The sequence below is a fragment of the Helianthus annuus genome, chromosome 3 (assembly GCF_002127325.2).
Source record: "Helianthus annuus cultivar XRQ/B chromosome 3, HanXRQr2.0-SUNRISE, whole genome shotgun sequence".
In the NCBI taxonomy this organism is placed as follows: Eukaryota; Viridiplantae; Streptophyta; class Magnoliopsida; order Asterales; family Asteraceae; genus Helianthus; species Helianthus annuus.
Genome location: NC_035435.2, coordinates 166510677 through 166527292, shown reverse-complemented (window position 1 = coordinate 166527292; position 16616 = coordinate 166510677). Strand labels below are relative to the sequence as shown.

At 40.1% G+C, this 16616-nt stretch overlaps 1 protein-coding gene across 1 annotated transcript; it reads left to right on the top strand.

Moving 5' to 3' along the window:
- Positions 1 to 15511: 15511 nt before the first annotated feature.
- LOC110932493 (blue copper protein 1b) lies at positions 15512 to 16394 on the top strand (the record flags this gene model as incomplete). The annotated part of the gene is made up of 2 exons (XM_022175822.2): positions 15512 to 15635; positions 15946 to 16394. Coding segments are annotated over 2 exons (450 nt in total), but the record flags the coding sequence as incomplete, so codon positions are not given.
- Positions 16395 to 16616: the final 222 nt, after the last annotated feature.

Sequence of the window (16616 nt, the reverse complement as noted above, 5' to 3'; positions counted from 1 at the left end):
GGTTTATCATTCTTCCTGGGCCACCTAGCCTTTTCACCTAGATTCTGCATTGCAAGGATTAGTTCGTGATTGTCAACGGAAAAACAATATTCTGAGATTGGAGGATATTCTTCATCATCCTCTTCTTGGTCGACAGCATGCACATTCTTGTTCTCGTTTCTATGGTAGGATTTGAACTTGTTGTTTTTGAAGGAGGATCCTTGATTATCTTGTTTTGAGGATCCTACTTGTCTCTCCTGGATCCTCTTGTCATCCTCTAGCCGGATAAACCTGAGTGCTCGAGTTCTTACTTCATCTAAATTCCTGCAAGGTGTCATAACAAGATCATCATAGAATAATGAATCCTTAAGTAGTCCCATTTTGAAGGCTTCAACAGCCGTAGCCATATCCAAGTTGGGAATATCCAAGGATTCTTTACTAAATTTAGTTATATAATCCCTTAACGATTCGTTGTGATTTTGAGTTATCCTGTATAAATCGCTAGTTAATTTTTCTTTTCAAATTTTCTACTACAAGAGAATTGGTTATTGAATAAATTAACTAAATTAGCAAATGAAGTAATAGAGTAAGGGGGAAGACTTAGCAGCCACTTAAGAGCTGATCCAGTTAGAGTGGATCCAAATCCTTTACATAGGCATGCTTCCTTTAACTTTTCTGGGATAGGATTGATTTCCATCCTTTCCCTGTATTGTGCTATATGCTCCTCTGGATCCGTCGTGCCATCATACAGCTTCATGGTAGGGATATGGAACCTTTTGGGCACCTCTGCATCACAAATTGGTGGTGCAAAGCGTGATACCTTGTGGCTTCCATCTGCAATCTCTGGGATAGGCTTGACTACCCCTGGAACACTTGAGATCATGTCCTTTAGTTTCTGTAATTCCCTGGCCATAGCGTGATTGGTACCTGTATCCTGCATGAATCCATGGTTAGTGGTAGGATAATTATTTAAAGTGTTACCTCCCATTGGGTTCAAGTTAGGGAATCCGTATTGCTGGGATTCTGGAATAACGGAGGGACCAGTGGAAGCAATGGTCTGCATTGGAATGAAGTCCCCTTGATGGACATCTAGATTCCCTGCTTGCAAACTTTTTAGGGATCCTGGCAGCTGTAAGGATCCTGGTATCTGGGATGATCCTGGAACGAAGGAGGATCCTTGAACCTGGGATGATCCTGGAACAAAGGAGGATCCTTGGCCCTGGAACGATCCTGGAATAAAGTAGGATCCTTGAAACTGCTGTGCCCCCGGATAGGCTCCCGGATTCATGAAGGATCCCATATACTGAGGATAGGATCCTGCTGGCTGAAAATACGAGCCCGATGTCTGAGTCATTGCTGCTGACTTGAGATGTAATCCTCTCGTCTCCTCTGTGATCTGTACGTCTGGGATCCCTGATGGCTGAGAGGTGACCATTGGAGTCTCAAAACTCAAGGATTTTGGCATCAGTGGGGAATGATCCTCTGCCGCTTTCTTTTGTCTTTTGAGATCTCCAATCTCCCTGAGGATCCTGTCATTAGTTTCATCCTGCCGCTGCATACGATCCTTCATCTGCAAAATTAAAGCAAACACATCACTAGTACTGGGAATAGAAGAATTCATAGCAGAAGAAGATGGAGGTTTAGAGAAAGAAGGGGTTGGTCTCTTCTCAGCATTTCTCTGGGATCCTGCCGGTGGAGGAGGTAGAGTGGTTTGTGCTGAGGTGACTGCAGACATCGTCGTGGAAGTGTTCTTCAATGATGAAGCCATGTAACTCTTTGAAATGATTTTGAACAAAGGATTTTCTTTATGAATGAAGCACCAATTGCCCCACGGTGGGCGCCAAACTGTTTTGGTCAAAAATCACACAAGGATAATGTAACCAAACTTTATGTAAACGGGGTATGATGCTTGGTTAGCTATGAAAGTAAAGGATCACTTCCGTGATAAAGATACAAAGACACAGTGATTTATACGAGGAAAAAGCCCTTGATCAATGTATGATCTCCGGCATAAAAAACCTCGGGTGATGGCAACTACCGATCACCAACTTCAATATAATAAAAATGTAGTTACAACTTCGGATGATAATGAGCTGAGTACAAGGATCACTGAGTGTCTAAGTGTTGAGAGTTGTGTCGTATGTTGTGTGTGTTCTTCCGAATGAGGAAGATGGGTATTTATACATGTGTAGGTAACTTATTTTAGGTAGATAGACCACTAATCAGCTCATTACCCCTTTAGAAATAAAGATAATCTAGCCTAAATTGCTGCCCTAAGATCAAGCCATGTTTCCATATCCGGCACAACGTTCATCTTCAATTCAGCTCTTGCCATATTTGTAAAAGCGCGTCCCTGGATCATGATATGTAGGGCATATCCTGCTAGATATTCCTGCAAAATAATATTGTAGTAATCGAAAATAACCGTTAGTACTAGGATCACCTCAATGTCCCGTGATCCTGATCCTGAGGTCCGGCTGAGGATCACTGCCTGCCAAAGAAATAAGGATCACTGGTTAGGATCACGTATAAGGATCATTCATAGTAAAAATCCAGCCCTAACACCTGCTAAGCAAGGGGCATCTAAAAGAATTGCTGGGGAGAAAAAAGCAAAGGACCCAGGATCCTGAAAGGATCCCCGAAAAAGCTCCAGCACCTCCGGCAAATGCACAAGTGATCAACTTTATATCCGGAGGATCAGACATCTGTGGTACATCCTTCTCGGCGGCCAAAAGACATGCAAAAGAATCAAAAATCGATAATGGTGAAAGGCCTATTAGAACATCAAGTGTCTCAGAAGGGAAGATGATAACATTTGATGAGGATGATCGCATTAACATTCAGGATCCTCACCATGATAGTTTAGTTATCACTCTCTTTATCTCTAACCATTTTGTCCGCAGGATCCTTATTGATGGAGGGAGCTCAGTGAACATTATCCAGCTTGATGTCCTGAAGAAGATGGGAATCCCAGAATCAGACATTACACCAAGATCCTCCGTGCTTGTAGGATTCAGTGGGGAAACGAAGAAAACTCTGGGGGACATCAAACTCCCAATCTACGTGGAAGGATTACATAATTACCAAAAATTTTGTGTTATTGACTGTTTATCTTGTTGCAACGTTATCCTTGGCAGGCCTTGGATACATGATATGAAAGCAGTCCCATCTACCTACCATCAATGTGTGAAGCTCCCTAGCCCATGGGGAATAATCAAGATCGACAGTGATCAACAGGAGGCTAAGGATTGTTATACCTCATCCATGAAGCCAACCTCGAAGCCAAGGGAGCAATAGCAATTACAGTATCCTCCGAGGAATGTCTTGGAGGCAAAGGAACAAGATGTGGACGAAATCCTCTTGGATCCTAGTGATCCTGAATTAAAAATCTATATCGGATCAGGGATCCTTGGCAAGATGAAAGAAGACTTAATATCCTTCCTCAAAAGAAGAAAATCTACCTTTGCTTGGAAACATGAAGATATGACAGGTATATCTAAGGATATTATTACTCACAAACTTGGCATTGACAGGTCTATCAAACCAATCCATCAAAAAAGGAGGAAATTTGCACCAGAAAGGAATGCCATTATCCAGGAAGAAGTAGAGAGACTACTTCGAGCAGGTGCAACATATCAAAGGCTGGTAAATATGATGTTCAAAGATCAAATTGGAAAAACTATGGAGGTGTACATAGATGATATGGTGGTCAAGTCAAAGAAAGCTGAGGATCACCTAAGGGACTTGGAAGAAGCATTCGATATCCTTGATAATTACAACATGAAACTTAATCCTTCAAAATGCCATTTTGGTGTTAAGGCAGGAAAGTTCCTAGGATACATGGTAACTCAGAGGGGCATTGAAGCAAGCCCGGAACAAATCAAAGCATTAGTAAATATCAAATCTCCTGCCAATGCCAAGGATGTTCAAAGACTGACAGGCAGGATAGCAGCTTTGAACAGGTTCATATCGAAATCCTCAGAAAAATGCAAAGAATTCTACGATATCCTAAGGAAGAATAAGAAGTTTGAATGGCTTGAGAAGCATGAGAACGCTTTACAAGCCCTTAAAGAATATATGTCCTCAGCACCAGCATTAGCAAAACCGGAAAAAGGAGATGTGTTATCCTTATACCTGGCGGTATCCTCAACCGCTGTAAGTGTTGTCCTTGTCAAGGATCACGAAGGTACACAATATCCTATCTACTATGTAAGTAAAAGTCTACTTGATGCCGAATCCAGGTACTCACACCTCGAAAAACTTATTCTTGCATTAATCATGGCATCCACTAAGTTAAGGCATTATTTTGAAACCCATACTATTGTTGTTAAAACTAATTTTCCAATTAAGAATGTCCTCAGGAAACCGGAGATGTCAGGGAGAATGGCTAAGTGGGCAGTGAAGCTTAGTGCCCATGATATAAGATATGAACCAAGAACAGCCATTAAATCACAAGCCTTAGCCGACTTTGTGGCTGATTTCAGTAGTGATCTACAAAAAGAAGCAGAATTGGAGGTCCAGCAGCTGGATGAAACCAAGGATCCTTGGATATTACACACTGACGGATCCTCAAATGTCAAGGGCACAGGGTTCGGGATCCTACTAAAATCGCCACAGGGGGACATAATACCCCACTCCATAGCCTGTGAGTTCCAAGCAACTAACAATGAGGCTGAGTATGAAGCCTTGATTGCTGGCTTGCAAATTGCTAAGGATATGGGGGTAAAATATCTTAAAGTATATGTAGACTCATTATTGATCACCAATCACTTTAACGGATCCTATGCTGTTAAAGGTGAAAAACTAACCAAATATTTAGAGATAGTCAAAAAATTGGCACTCTCTTTTGTTTCTTTCAGCTTAACACAGGTAACAAGGGAGGATAACACGGAAGCTGATGCATTGGCCAACTTAGGATCATCCTTAAAAATTCCAGAAGACATAAGTATCCCTATCATCCATATCCTGGCTCCTGCTATTGAAAATCAAGTGGCCATGGAAATAGAAGAGGATACTGCAATAATCCCTAGTGAAGAAGCTCAATCTTATTCAGGATCATGGGTCTCACCAATCATGAAATACTTGCAAAACGGAGAGATTCCAATGGGAGAAAATCCTAGAGCTTTCCGGATCAAGGTATCTCAATTTACAATCTTAAATAATGTGCTATATAAACGATCCCTTGCAGGACCATACTTAAGATGTATTGAGGATCCTGAAATTGAAGAAGTGTTGAGAGACTTCCATGAAGGAGATTGTGGAAACCACACTGGGGGCAGGGCATTATTCTCAAGGATCCTTAGAACAGGATACTACTGGCCAACCATGAAAAGGGATGCTGTAGAATATGCTAGGAAATGTGACCCTTGTCAAAGACACAGCAATATCCTTCATCAACCAGCTGAACTGCTACACCCTATACCATCCTCTTGGTCATTCACGAGATGGGGAATGGATATAGTGGGCAAGCTTCCTAAAGCACCTGGTGGAAAAGTATTTATGCTTGCCATGACTGACTATTTTTCTAAGTGGATAGAAGCTGAAGCCTTCGCCCAAGTCAGAGAAAAGGAAGTCATATCCTTCATCAAAAGAAATATTATAACTAGATTTGGCATTCCCTCTGAAATTGTATGTGATAATGGCTCCCAATTCATTGGAAGCAGAACCACTAACTTTTGTGACAGTTGGGGAATCAAGATGATAACATCAACACCAGTTCATCCACAAGCCAATGGTCAAGCAGAATCATCCAACAAGATCATCATCAACAATCTGAAGAAGAAGCTAGGATCCAAGAAGGGGAAATGGGCAGAGGAGTTACCTTATGTGCTATGGGCTGATAGAACAACTCCCAAGAATGCCACTGGTCAAACACCTTTCTCTTTAGTATTTGGGGCAGAAGCAGTGATCCCAACAGAAATGGTGATCCCAACTGCTAGAACAAGTACTCATGATCCTGAAGAAAATGCTACAATTCTAGCTCAGGATTTGGACACTATTGAAGAAATCAGGGATCTAGCTAGGATAAGGATGGCAAGCTACCAACAAAGAATGGCTGGTGCCTACAACAAAAATGTCAGATTAAGGAAATTCCAAGTCGGAGATATGGTGTTGAGAAAAGCATTTCAAAATACTATCAATCCTGCTGACGGGAAGTTAGCACCAAAATGGGAAGGTCCCTACTTGATTGAAGCTGAAGCAGGAAAGGGGGCATACAGGTTGCTAACCATGGAAGGAAACTTGTTGCCAAGAGCCTGGAATGCTGTTCACTTAAAGAAATATTTCATGTGAACATGATCCTCCATGCACGTGATCCTTACATTGAAGTATCCTTAAAGGATCCCGGTGATATCAGTGATCCTTACTCTGGTAATATGCTTATCCTAGAAACTATTGCATTTTCTTACTTTTTACCTAAGGATAAGGATCATGTATCCTTCATCCTCTACTCACGAAACATTTGAGTTATGATAAGTTCAGGTATCTTCAGCATATCGACAAAGATCTTCAAAAGCACCGCAGATCCTTGGGTCCAACCCCAGTTATCCTTGGGATTATCCCCAGTTTCCGCCAGCAGCGCACGATGATCCTGATATAGTTCACGTCTTTGGGACCAGTACCCACTTCCGGGGCTGACAACCTCATCGTACTGGCTATATTTAGGATCCTACGTATAATGGTAGACGTACCATACATCCGTTCCTAAGGTTTCTAACGTTTTCACGTTAGCTAAGGTTTTGACATTTTCATGTCACTAAGTTTGGATAGTCGCCAGAAAGGGCCATACTCCAGTTTACATACGATCCTTTGGGCTTGTCCCCAGTTATCCTTTGGGCTTGTCCCCAGTGATCCTCCAGGATCATTCTCAGTTATCCTATGGGCTTGTCCCCAGTGATCCTCCAGGATCATTCTCAGTTATCCTTTGGGCATGTCCCCAGCTACTAATTTATCTCTTACATTGGCTTAGTCCCAACATATGTTCCATCTTTCAGGTTCTCGAAGTTAAACAAATAAGGATCCTTAATCCTTATTGTTAGGGCTGGATTTTCATTATAGGTGATCCTTATACGTGATCCTAACCAGTGATCCTTGTTTCTTTGGCAGACAGTGATCCTCAGCAGGACTTCAGGATCAGGATCATGGGACATTATAGTGATCCTCATACTAACGGCCACTTCCGCTTAATACAACATTGTTTTACAGGAACATCTAGCAGGATACGCTCTAGGCATCATGATCAAGGGACGCGTCTTCACAATTATGGCAAGAGCTTAATTGAAGATAAACGTTGCACATGATATGGAAACTTGGCTTGATTTATGGGCGGCTATTTAGGCTAGATTGTATCTCATTTCTAAAGGGGTAATGAGCTGAATATTAGTTTAGCTACCTAAAATAGGTCACCTACACACGTATAAATACCACTCTTCCTCATTCGGAAGAACACACACGACATACAACGCAACTCTCACACACTTAGACACCAAAAGCAATAAGTGATCCTTGTACTCAGCTCATTATCATCCAAAGTTGTAATCATATTTTTGTTATATTGAAGTTGGTGATCGGTAGTTGCCATCACCCGAGGTTTTTTATGCCGGAGATCATTCATTGATCAAGGGCTTTTTCCTCGTATAAATCATTGTGTCTTTGCATCTTTATCACAGAAGTGATCCTTTACTTTCATAATTAACCAAGCATCATACCCCGTTTTCATAAAGTTTGGTTACATTATCCTTGTGTGATTTTTGACCAAAACACTTATCATCCATTAAAGTTTTACTTGTGGTTATCCCGATTAAAGGTTAGGATCCTAACTTGGATCCTCAGGTATGATCTTTAACTATTTTTAATTTCATTATTCATTTGAAAAACCTTTAGACCTTGACAACTGAACCTATGATCCTTAAAATAAACTTCCTTGAAAATTTTCGATTATAGGATATTTGATCCAGGATCATATCCTATATCTCTTGAACATGGTTTGCTTAATTATTGTTACAAATATATTTCTAAAACAATTGGAAACCAAAAAGATAAACAAAGGATAACAACACAGGATAAGCCAGAAAGATTAAGGTTATATTATTAGCAAAAGGATCTTTAACCCTTGCAAAAAGTTGTCAAAATTACCAACCCACGTTTCTACCAGCAAAACGTGGCCCGTCCACATGGGTTGGCAAAGGGTGTCCATTGTCTATGCGGTCTTAGCAGGTGCAGGAAAGTAAAAGCGGCAGGATCACAAAGGCTTCATCCCCCAAACAGAGGATCCCTCCACCTTTTGTAATCCTACCTATTGTTCGAAGGATCCAAGATCCTTTACCCTAAAAACTATTGTTCAAAGATTACAGACCAATTGTTCACAAACCATCAACAACCACAAAAAACCACTACCAATCCTAAAAAATTGGGCTCCGGCCTAGTCTCGAAATATCCATCATCGCCCAATCCAGCAGCTCACACCTTTGCCGCTCCATCACCACCAGCTTCTCCACCCTGATCCTTCTCAGCATCACCACCTTCCAGCATAGGGATCTCCTCATCCTCATCCTCCAGCTCCGCCAATCTTGCCTTCCAACCTTCCACGTCCCATGAGCTCTTGTCAAAAGCAGGATATACAGGCAGAATATACAAGCAGGATATTAGAGAAGGATAACCCACAGGGGCAATGATCCCTACCTCATTGACAAAGTCAAGGAACTGTTGGCGGATCAGGGGAAATCCTTGGAGATCCTCGGAAGTCTTCCTCTTCTTTCCCTTACCCCTAATGGATGCTTTAGGGGCTGAAGCGGAGGGACTGGCAGCAGAAGTCTTTCTCCTCGGAGAGTTGACGTTGGTGAGATCATCTATCCCAAACTTGGAGGCGGACTTAGCAGATTTGGCAGACTTCCCAACACCTACACAATCAAAACAAGATAAGTTCCCTTACTAATCAAACAATCTAGCATATAACTTACTTTTTACAAGGATACTTACTTGACATAGTGGCAGATGCGGAGGATACTTCCTGTGAATCTTGGACGGTGACTTGGAAACTTCTGACCTCAGGATTGAGCTTTTTAAAAGCTAAGACTCTTTCTCTTGCAGCAGGGGTTAACTTAAGATAAGCAATGGATATAGCTGCACAAAAAATAAAAAAGACGTTAGTGATCCTCATCGTATGAGACAAGTCTGATAGTGATCCTTCCAGGATCCTCTACCCTACCATGAGTGGCCCATTCCTTGGGCAGATCCTTCCCATCTGGGATGGAATCCCTTCTAACAAAGAAAAAGCGACGCTTCCAGTTTGTGTCATTCTTAGTAACCTTGAAGACAGGGTGATCCTCCCCAGCTTTCCGTTTTAGCAGATATCGGCAAGAACCAAACGTGGTAAGATCATAAAGTGCAGCCAACTCTGCCATCCCCAAATCAATCCATTTCTGCTCGATGATCCTCTCGAAGGTATACAGGACCCTCCAGATCATCGGCATAGCTTGGATATAGGAGATGCCGGTTAAGGAAAAGAAAGATTGGGTGAAGGTTGGAAAAGGATACGAGTACCCTATGGTAAACGGAGTAGCAGGAAAAGCCACCCAGACATCTGAAACAAAGTCGCTCAAAGCGGTAGGTGTGAAGGATTTGAAAACTGCGTTCGCCGGAAAGCAATGACGAATTCTGTCTACGTGAGCGTCAGTAAAGCAACACCTCTCCGTAGGAGAATCCTTGATGATCCCTTGGCTTTTTAGGGGACTACTCTTCTTGGAATCCTTGTGTGGAGAATTCCGGAGCAACATGCTTGTGACGGAACAGAAACAGAATAAAAGCAGAAAAAACAGAGCAAAGAGAAGGAAGAAAGGAAAGAGAGAAGAAGAGGATACCTGATCAGTCTTCGGTAGCGATTATAAAGGGAAGATATCTCGAATTTAAATGCAGAGTGATCCTAACCCTATCTCCTATTTATAATCATGATTTGCAGGGATTGTCACATCCATGACGTAATGATCGTAACGACTAGTTCAATATTAACGGCTAGTTATTCGGAGTTGCCCGTTGGAGATAAGATCAAAACAAAATACAACTCGTTAATTTACAATCAACTCCTTATATTTTGGGGGCAATTGTTAGGGCTGGAATTTTATTATGCATGATCCTTACACGTGATCCTAACCAGTGATCCTTCTTTCTTTGACAGACAGTGATCCTCAACAGGACTTCAGGATCAGGATCATGGACCATTATAGGATCCTCATGCTAACGGTTACCTTCGTTTAATACAATGTTATTTTGCAGGAACATCTAGCAGGATACGCTCTTAGCATCATAATCAAGGGACGCGTCTTCACAGTTATGGCATTAGCTTAATCGGAGATAGACGTTGCAAAGGATATGGAAACTTAGCTTGATTTAAGGGCGGCAATTTAGGCTAGATTGTCTTTTATTTCTAAAGGGGTAATGAGCTGATTATTAGTCTTTTACCTAAAATAGGTCACCTACACTTGTATAAATACCACTCTTCCTCATTTGGAAGAACACACACGAGACACACGACATACAACGCAACTCTCACACACTTAGACACTCGAAACAATAGTGATCCTTGTACTCAGCTCATTATCATCCAAAGTTGTAACTATATTTTTCTTATATTGAAGTTGGTGATCGGTAGTTGCCATCACCCGAGGTTTTTTATGCCGGAGATCATACATTGATCAAGGGCTTTTTCCTCGTATAAATCATTGTGTCTTTGCATCTTTATCACAGAAGTGATCCTTTACTTTCATAATTAACCAAGCATCATACCCCGTTTACATAAAGTTTGGTTACATTATCCTTGTGTGATTTTTGACCAAAACACTTGTCATCACCGTTCTACCTCAAACATGGGCTCCGGCTCCAAGCCCTATAGCGACATCCACATCCAGCAATTTGGTAGTTCCAACAATCTATGGATTCCTAGTCGCATTATTTGGCAATCTTATATTACTCATGGTTTGAAACATTTATTTATTTTTTTATTATTTCGAACATTAATGGTTATTTATTAAGATGTATGATTGTTCAAGTGTTGTACCCATTTGAAAATGTTTGAATACCTAATAGGAATAGGAATCCTTTCTTGAATGATCATACGGTCCGTTTTTTACAAAACATAAAAATTGCAACCTTGTTTTGTAAAGTCTACTCTAGTCAGGTGGTCTGCAGGAAAAGAAAATATTCGAAGGGCAATTATCGGTGATTGATCGTCACTAAGAAGTTCGTAGCAATAGTTATCGGTCATAAGTCCGTCGCTAATATGTATGTTGTTATATCGATCGTAACAATGGTTGATCGTGAATCCATTGCTAAGTTGGTGGGTCATAAATCTGTCACAATTGTGATCCGTCACAATCAATCGTGACTTAGCGACAGTTTATTCAGACACTAATAAAATCGCAAACTCATTTCTCACAATAATCGTTGGAACAAAGATTAGCGACAAAGCTATTTGTGATAATTTTCCAACCGTGAATAGCTGTTTGTGTAGCAAGCGAACAGCGTTGCCTATATCAGAACTAAAACGATAAGTGATCAGTGGCAGATCTAGAAATTTTTTAACGAGGTCTTAGATTGGTTGGGTTACAACAAGAGGGTCAAAATGGGTTAGGTAAAACCAAGACATACTTATCCACTTAATGATATTGTAAAACTATTCATTCTTATTTACTTAATAGTACAGTAAGAGGCTGTTTGTTTTTGCTTAAAACGTCTGCAAAGAGCCTATGTCTGCAGGCGGGCAGACATAAGGCCTTGAAGACTGTTTTTTTTTAACAGATCTAAAAATGGCTTCTTTCATCTTTTAAAAAAAGCTATGGAACTCTTGCTTCAAACATCTTCACAAAACCCTTTCTTCCTCTCTTCCACCACCAAACCCCCCGCCCCTTCATCCACCGCCCCTTCACCCACCGCCCAAACACTCTCTACTGCTTTTCGGGTCGCCGGAGGGACGGCTCGGCCATCCTTCACCAAACTTACGGCGATCTGTAATGAAGCCAAATGGCAGTGACGGTGATAGTACGACGGCGGGCAAAGTCTAGATGAGCAAAATCGGTGAGTAAACATACAACCCCGATCGGAGCTCCATCGCCGTTGGATCTGTTCATCCTCGTCAAACTGGAGCACGTGATTTCCATCGCCACCCAAAGTTGCCGACGATGTAGGTGATGAAGACGATGTTGGGGCGTGTTATCTCTTTCAAACAAGAAGCTATGGTGTGGATTGATGGGTGTAGTTGGAGAAGATCGGTGGCCAAAGGAGATGGGTGGCATGATGGGTTGTATTTTGGTATTCTAATGTAGATGATGAAGACAACGTTAAACTAATGATGCGTTATTATATATATTTAATTTAATTTCTAATTTTAGAGAGAAGGCAGAGAGTGTTTGGTGTGTTAGGGTTTAAAATGAAAGGGATGAGGGGAAAGTATTTGCATAAACAAAGTTTGTGCAGACATTTCAATTTATAAAAACAAACAGTCTTATATTTTCAGCTTGCAGAGCTTCAGACCACATCTTCAGTTGCAGACACGAGAACATATGAAATCAGCTTGCAGACAGTTTATGTCTGCAAAAACAAACAACACCAAAATCTCACTTGAAGATAGTTCTTCTCTTTTTAAAAATTGTTTAGAAAAAAAATGTTTGTACTTGGGCCGTTCAAGTTTGTGCTCTTCGGGCACTTGGGCATTACTATACCCTACAAAAACTAATTTGGGATATCACTTGCTTATTTAACCGATGTGTCCATACAAAGGCACCGTTTAAGACATAATTGGAAACAATCAGACTTTTCACTTATAATAATGAATACTATATTTACCCAATTGATAACCAACCTTACTTAAAAAATCAAAATTCATTACGGTAACTCGGAAAAGGCGCATCTTCTTATCCCAAATCATCTTCAACAACCCCAAAATCCATTCTCAATCCACAAACTCCATACCAAAAAACGAAAGTAATTCATCAGTTACGTAAAGGTAAATTTTATTAAATGGATTCAAGCCTTCTCCCATTTTTATCTTCTTTTTCTTTCTGCAAAAACCATTTTAAAGTGACTGATTCATAAATAAAATTGAAACACCCTAAATCCCCTAAGTGATGTCGTGGGTTGGATGATTCTTCGTTACAAATATCTTGAACATCGATTCGTTTGTGTTTTGAAAAGAAAAAACGTTGTGCAAGACGATCCGTAAGCATCACCTCGTCGACTCCAGCGATTCGTAACCGACGCCCCTTCGTCTCCGGCGATTTGTATGGATTTTGCTTCGTCAAACGTTGTCGTCGTTGACGTTCTCACCGATCGGCACATCTATTCGATTCAGCAACCATCCAACACCGTCATCTTTTGGTGAAGTTGTTTTCGTGTTTACATTTGACGCTTCGATTCCGGCATATGATTACACCCATGGCTATATGCGTTCGTTGTTGATTAAAAGAGTTCTTATTTTATATCTTCGAGAAGTTATACAAATTCTTCTATGGAGTTCCATGGCTGTGAAGTTATAAAAATAACTTACGATTGAATCACGAAAATTAATGTTTTTCAAATAAGTACCAAATTGGAATAAATGTTGGAGGAAGATGTTGACGAATAGAAACGGTTGCGACAATTACAAACGGTTGCGGAGACGGCGTCTTATGGCCTTCCATGGCACTGGTTAAAAACCATTGCGACAATTAGAAACGGTTGCAACGAATAGAAACGGCGTTCGGTGGATGAGTATGTGGGGAGTGTCACCGGTGGTAGACCTCTTGATGTTGACGCATCCATTTTCCGGTAATAACCGGTGCGAACAAGAGCAAGTTGTGTAAGTGTATGAATTGGATTTCCGGTAATAACCGGTGCGAACAAGAGCAGGTTGTCTAAGCGTATGAATTGGATGCATGACTGCATGTGCAGTAAGTAAGGATAGATATGTTAGAATTGGTGAAAAAGTGAAAGTGATACGAAATGTAATTAATTTAAGTTAGGCATAAAAAGGTATTTTAAGTAGGCATAAATATTATTTATTTAATTTGTTACATTTTCACTAACTTTCGTATGTGTGTGTATATATATATATTAATTAATAATTAATTTTAAATATTATAACTAAACAATGATATAAAAAAAAGTCATTCGGTTTTTAAATTCAGTCTAACGGATCCGACCCATTCATATAAAGACATACATTATTAACATCCCGCCGCAACGCGCGGGTTTGCATCAACTCGTTAAAAAACAAAATCTATGGGCCCTTGGGCTGAATTAAGAAAGCACTTGAACTAAATCAAGAAAGAAATAATAAGGTTATTATGATAGGATACAAAGAAAATCCATTACCTTGGATGTGGAATCCATGATTGTTTGCATATAAAATCCGAAACTTATTTGGCGATGTAATTTATCTTAGGTATTCGATTGTCGTGAAGATGTTCAGGGACTCGTATGATGAAAAAAGAGCTTATTTTAAAAAGGTTCAAGAGTCTTCGTGAAAGGATATTGAGAGATGCTTTGGGGTTCTTTAACAACAGTGACATTATTTGAGAAATCCTTGTCGTGCATGGAGCAAAGAAAAAATGAGAGATGCTATGCACGCTTGTATAATCATGCATAATATGATTTTGGAAGACAAAGGAAGAACAATATGCCTGAACTATATACCGAAAGATGTTCAGGAGTATCCCCAAGCAACAATGGAAGAAAGAGTGAAGAATGCACATGAAATGCGGTCTGAACCCGCACATAATGCGTAAGCGATTGATTTGGTTGAACACACGTGGTCGGCTCGGCATATTCCAAACGAGGGAGAGCAAGAATCGAATGACGAGGAAGACGAAGATAACGGGAATGGCTAAAACGAAGACAAAAATTAATAAAATATTATTCGTTTTAAAAATATTATGTATGTTTATGTGTTTTATTATTTATGTAATTTTTATTTAATTAATAAAATATTATTAGTTTTAAATGCCCCTTGGATGACTGGATTGCCATGTGTCGGATAATGTCCAAGGGTGGGGGCATTATCCCACTACACTCATTTCTTCGAAACGCCCAACAATGCCCCTTGGATGAGTGGATTGACATGTGTCGAATAATGTCCAAGGGTGGAGGCATTATTCACTCCTACCACTACACATGGTCTTATGTGAAGTATTTACTACTTTAATCAATCCGTGCAAATGCACGAGTCTAATAACCTAGTAATATATACAAGAATTAACTTACCACAGTTTCTAACATGCAAAGAAAAATAATAAAGACAAAACATCTTTTAATTGTTTGTGTGGCAATCAAACACACAATTAAGACTAAATCCACAATACCATTGCCGTCTACAGCCGGTAACCTTTAACCAGCTTGCATTTCTATGTTAACTATAAATAATCAGCAACCGTGTAGCAATTATTTCATCTTCTTAACAAATTCATTAATTTTTCTCTGAGTTTTTATACAAATTTTAATTAGAAGTCCCAAATTTATTTCAATATGGCCACATCCCGTTTGAGCATTGTCTTCATGCTAACATTTTTTTGTTCTTGCGACATCGATCTATGCAAAAGAATACATTGTGGGGGATGAAAATGGTTGGAAACTCGACTTTGATTATCAAACTTGGGCCAAGGATAAAGTTTTCTACGTCGGAGATACCCTTGGTATGTTATATATCCCCGTCATTTTATTTAGATTTTCTACTACAAAACTAGGTATTTGCAACCATCAATTTGGTCACAAATCGGTAACAAAAAAAACTTCGCAACATCTCAGTCACCAATCTGTTTTGCGACCGGTTTTAGCAACTAAAAAACCACTTTGTTTGTATCTGTGACTTGGATGTGGTCGCTACTTTTGTGACACTTTTAAATTCTGTCGCAATCTTTGCGACCATTTTCGGTCGCAAAATCGTGCATTTCTCGTTCCCACGACGTTTAATAAATGTAATCCTTTACAATTCTCTTGATACAGTTTTCAACTATGCGGCTGGTGTTCACAACGTTGCGAAAGTCAACGGCACCGGTTTCCAACAATGTAGCACTTCAGCTTCCAATGGAATCATGACAAGTAGACGAGATGTTGTCCCCCTACAAACCCCTGGAAGGAAATGGTACATTTGTGGTGTCGGAAAGCATTGCGAGTCGAGAAACATGAAGCTTGTCATCACCGTTCTACCTCAAACATGGGCTCCTGCTCCAAGCCCGATAGCGACATCCACATCGGGCAAGTTGGCGGTACCAACTATCTATGGATTTGTAGTTGGATTATTCGGCAGTCTTTTATTGCTCTTTGTTTAAAACATTAATGTTTTATGTTTTTCAACATTGGTTAATTATTTGTTGAGATGTATGTTTATTCAAGTATGTTGTATCCGTTGGAAGATGATTGATATACCTAATATGACTTCTTTCTTAATTGATTATTTGGTTCCAATCCAACAAAACTATATAAATGTTGCAAAATCAATCAAAACTATACTAATATGTGTTGGTGCACTTGTGTCTGTACTTTGTCTGTATTCGGTCTGTATATAAACGATGTCCAAAGTTGGTCTGTAAGTTGACCAAGTCAACTATCCTCCTAGTTAGACTTGGCCAATCTGTTTGTAATATGCTTGTCTGAATCGAAGGATAGCCTCGAAG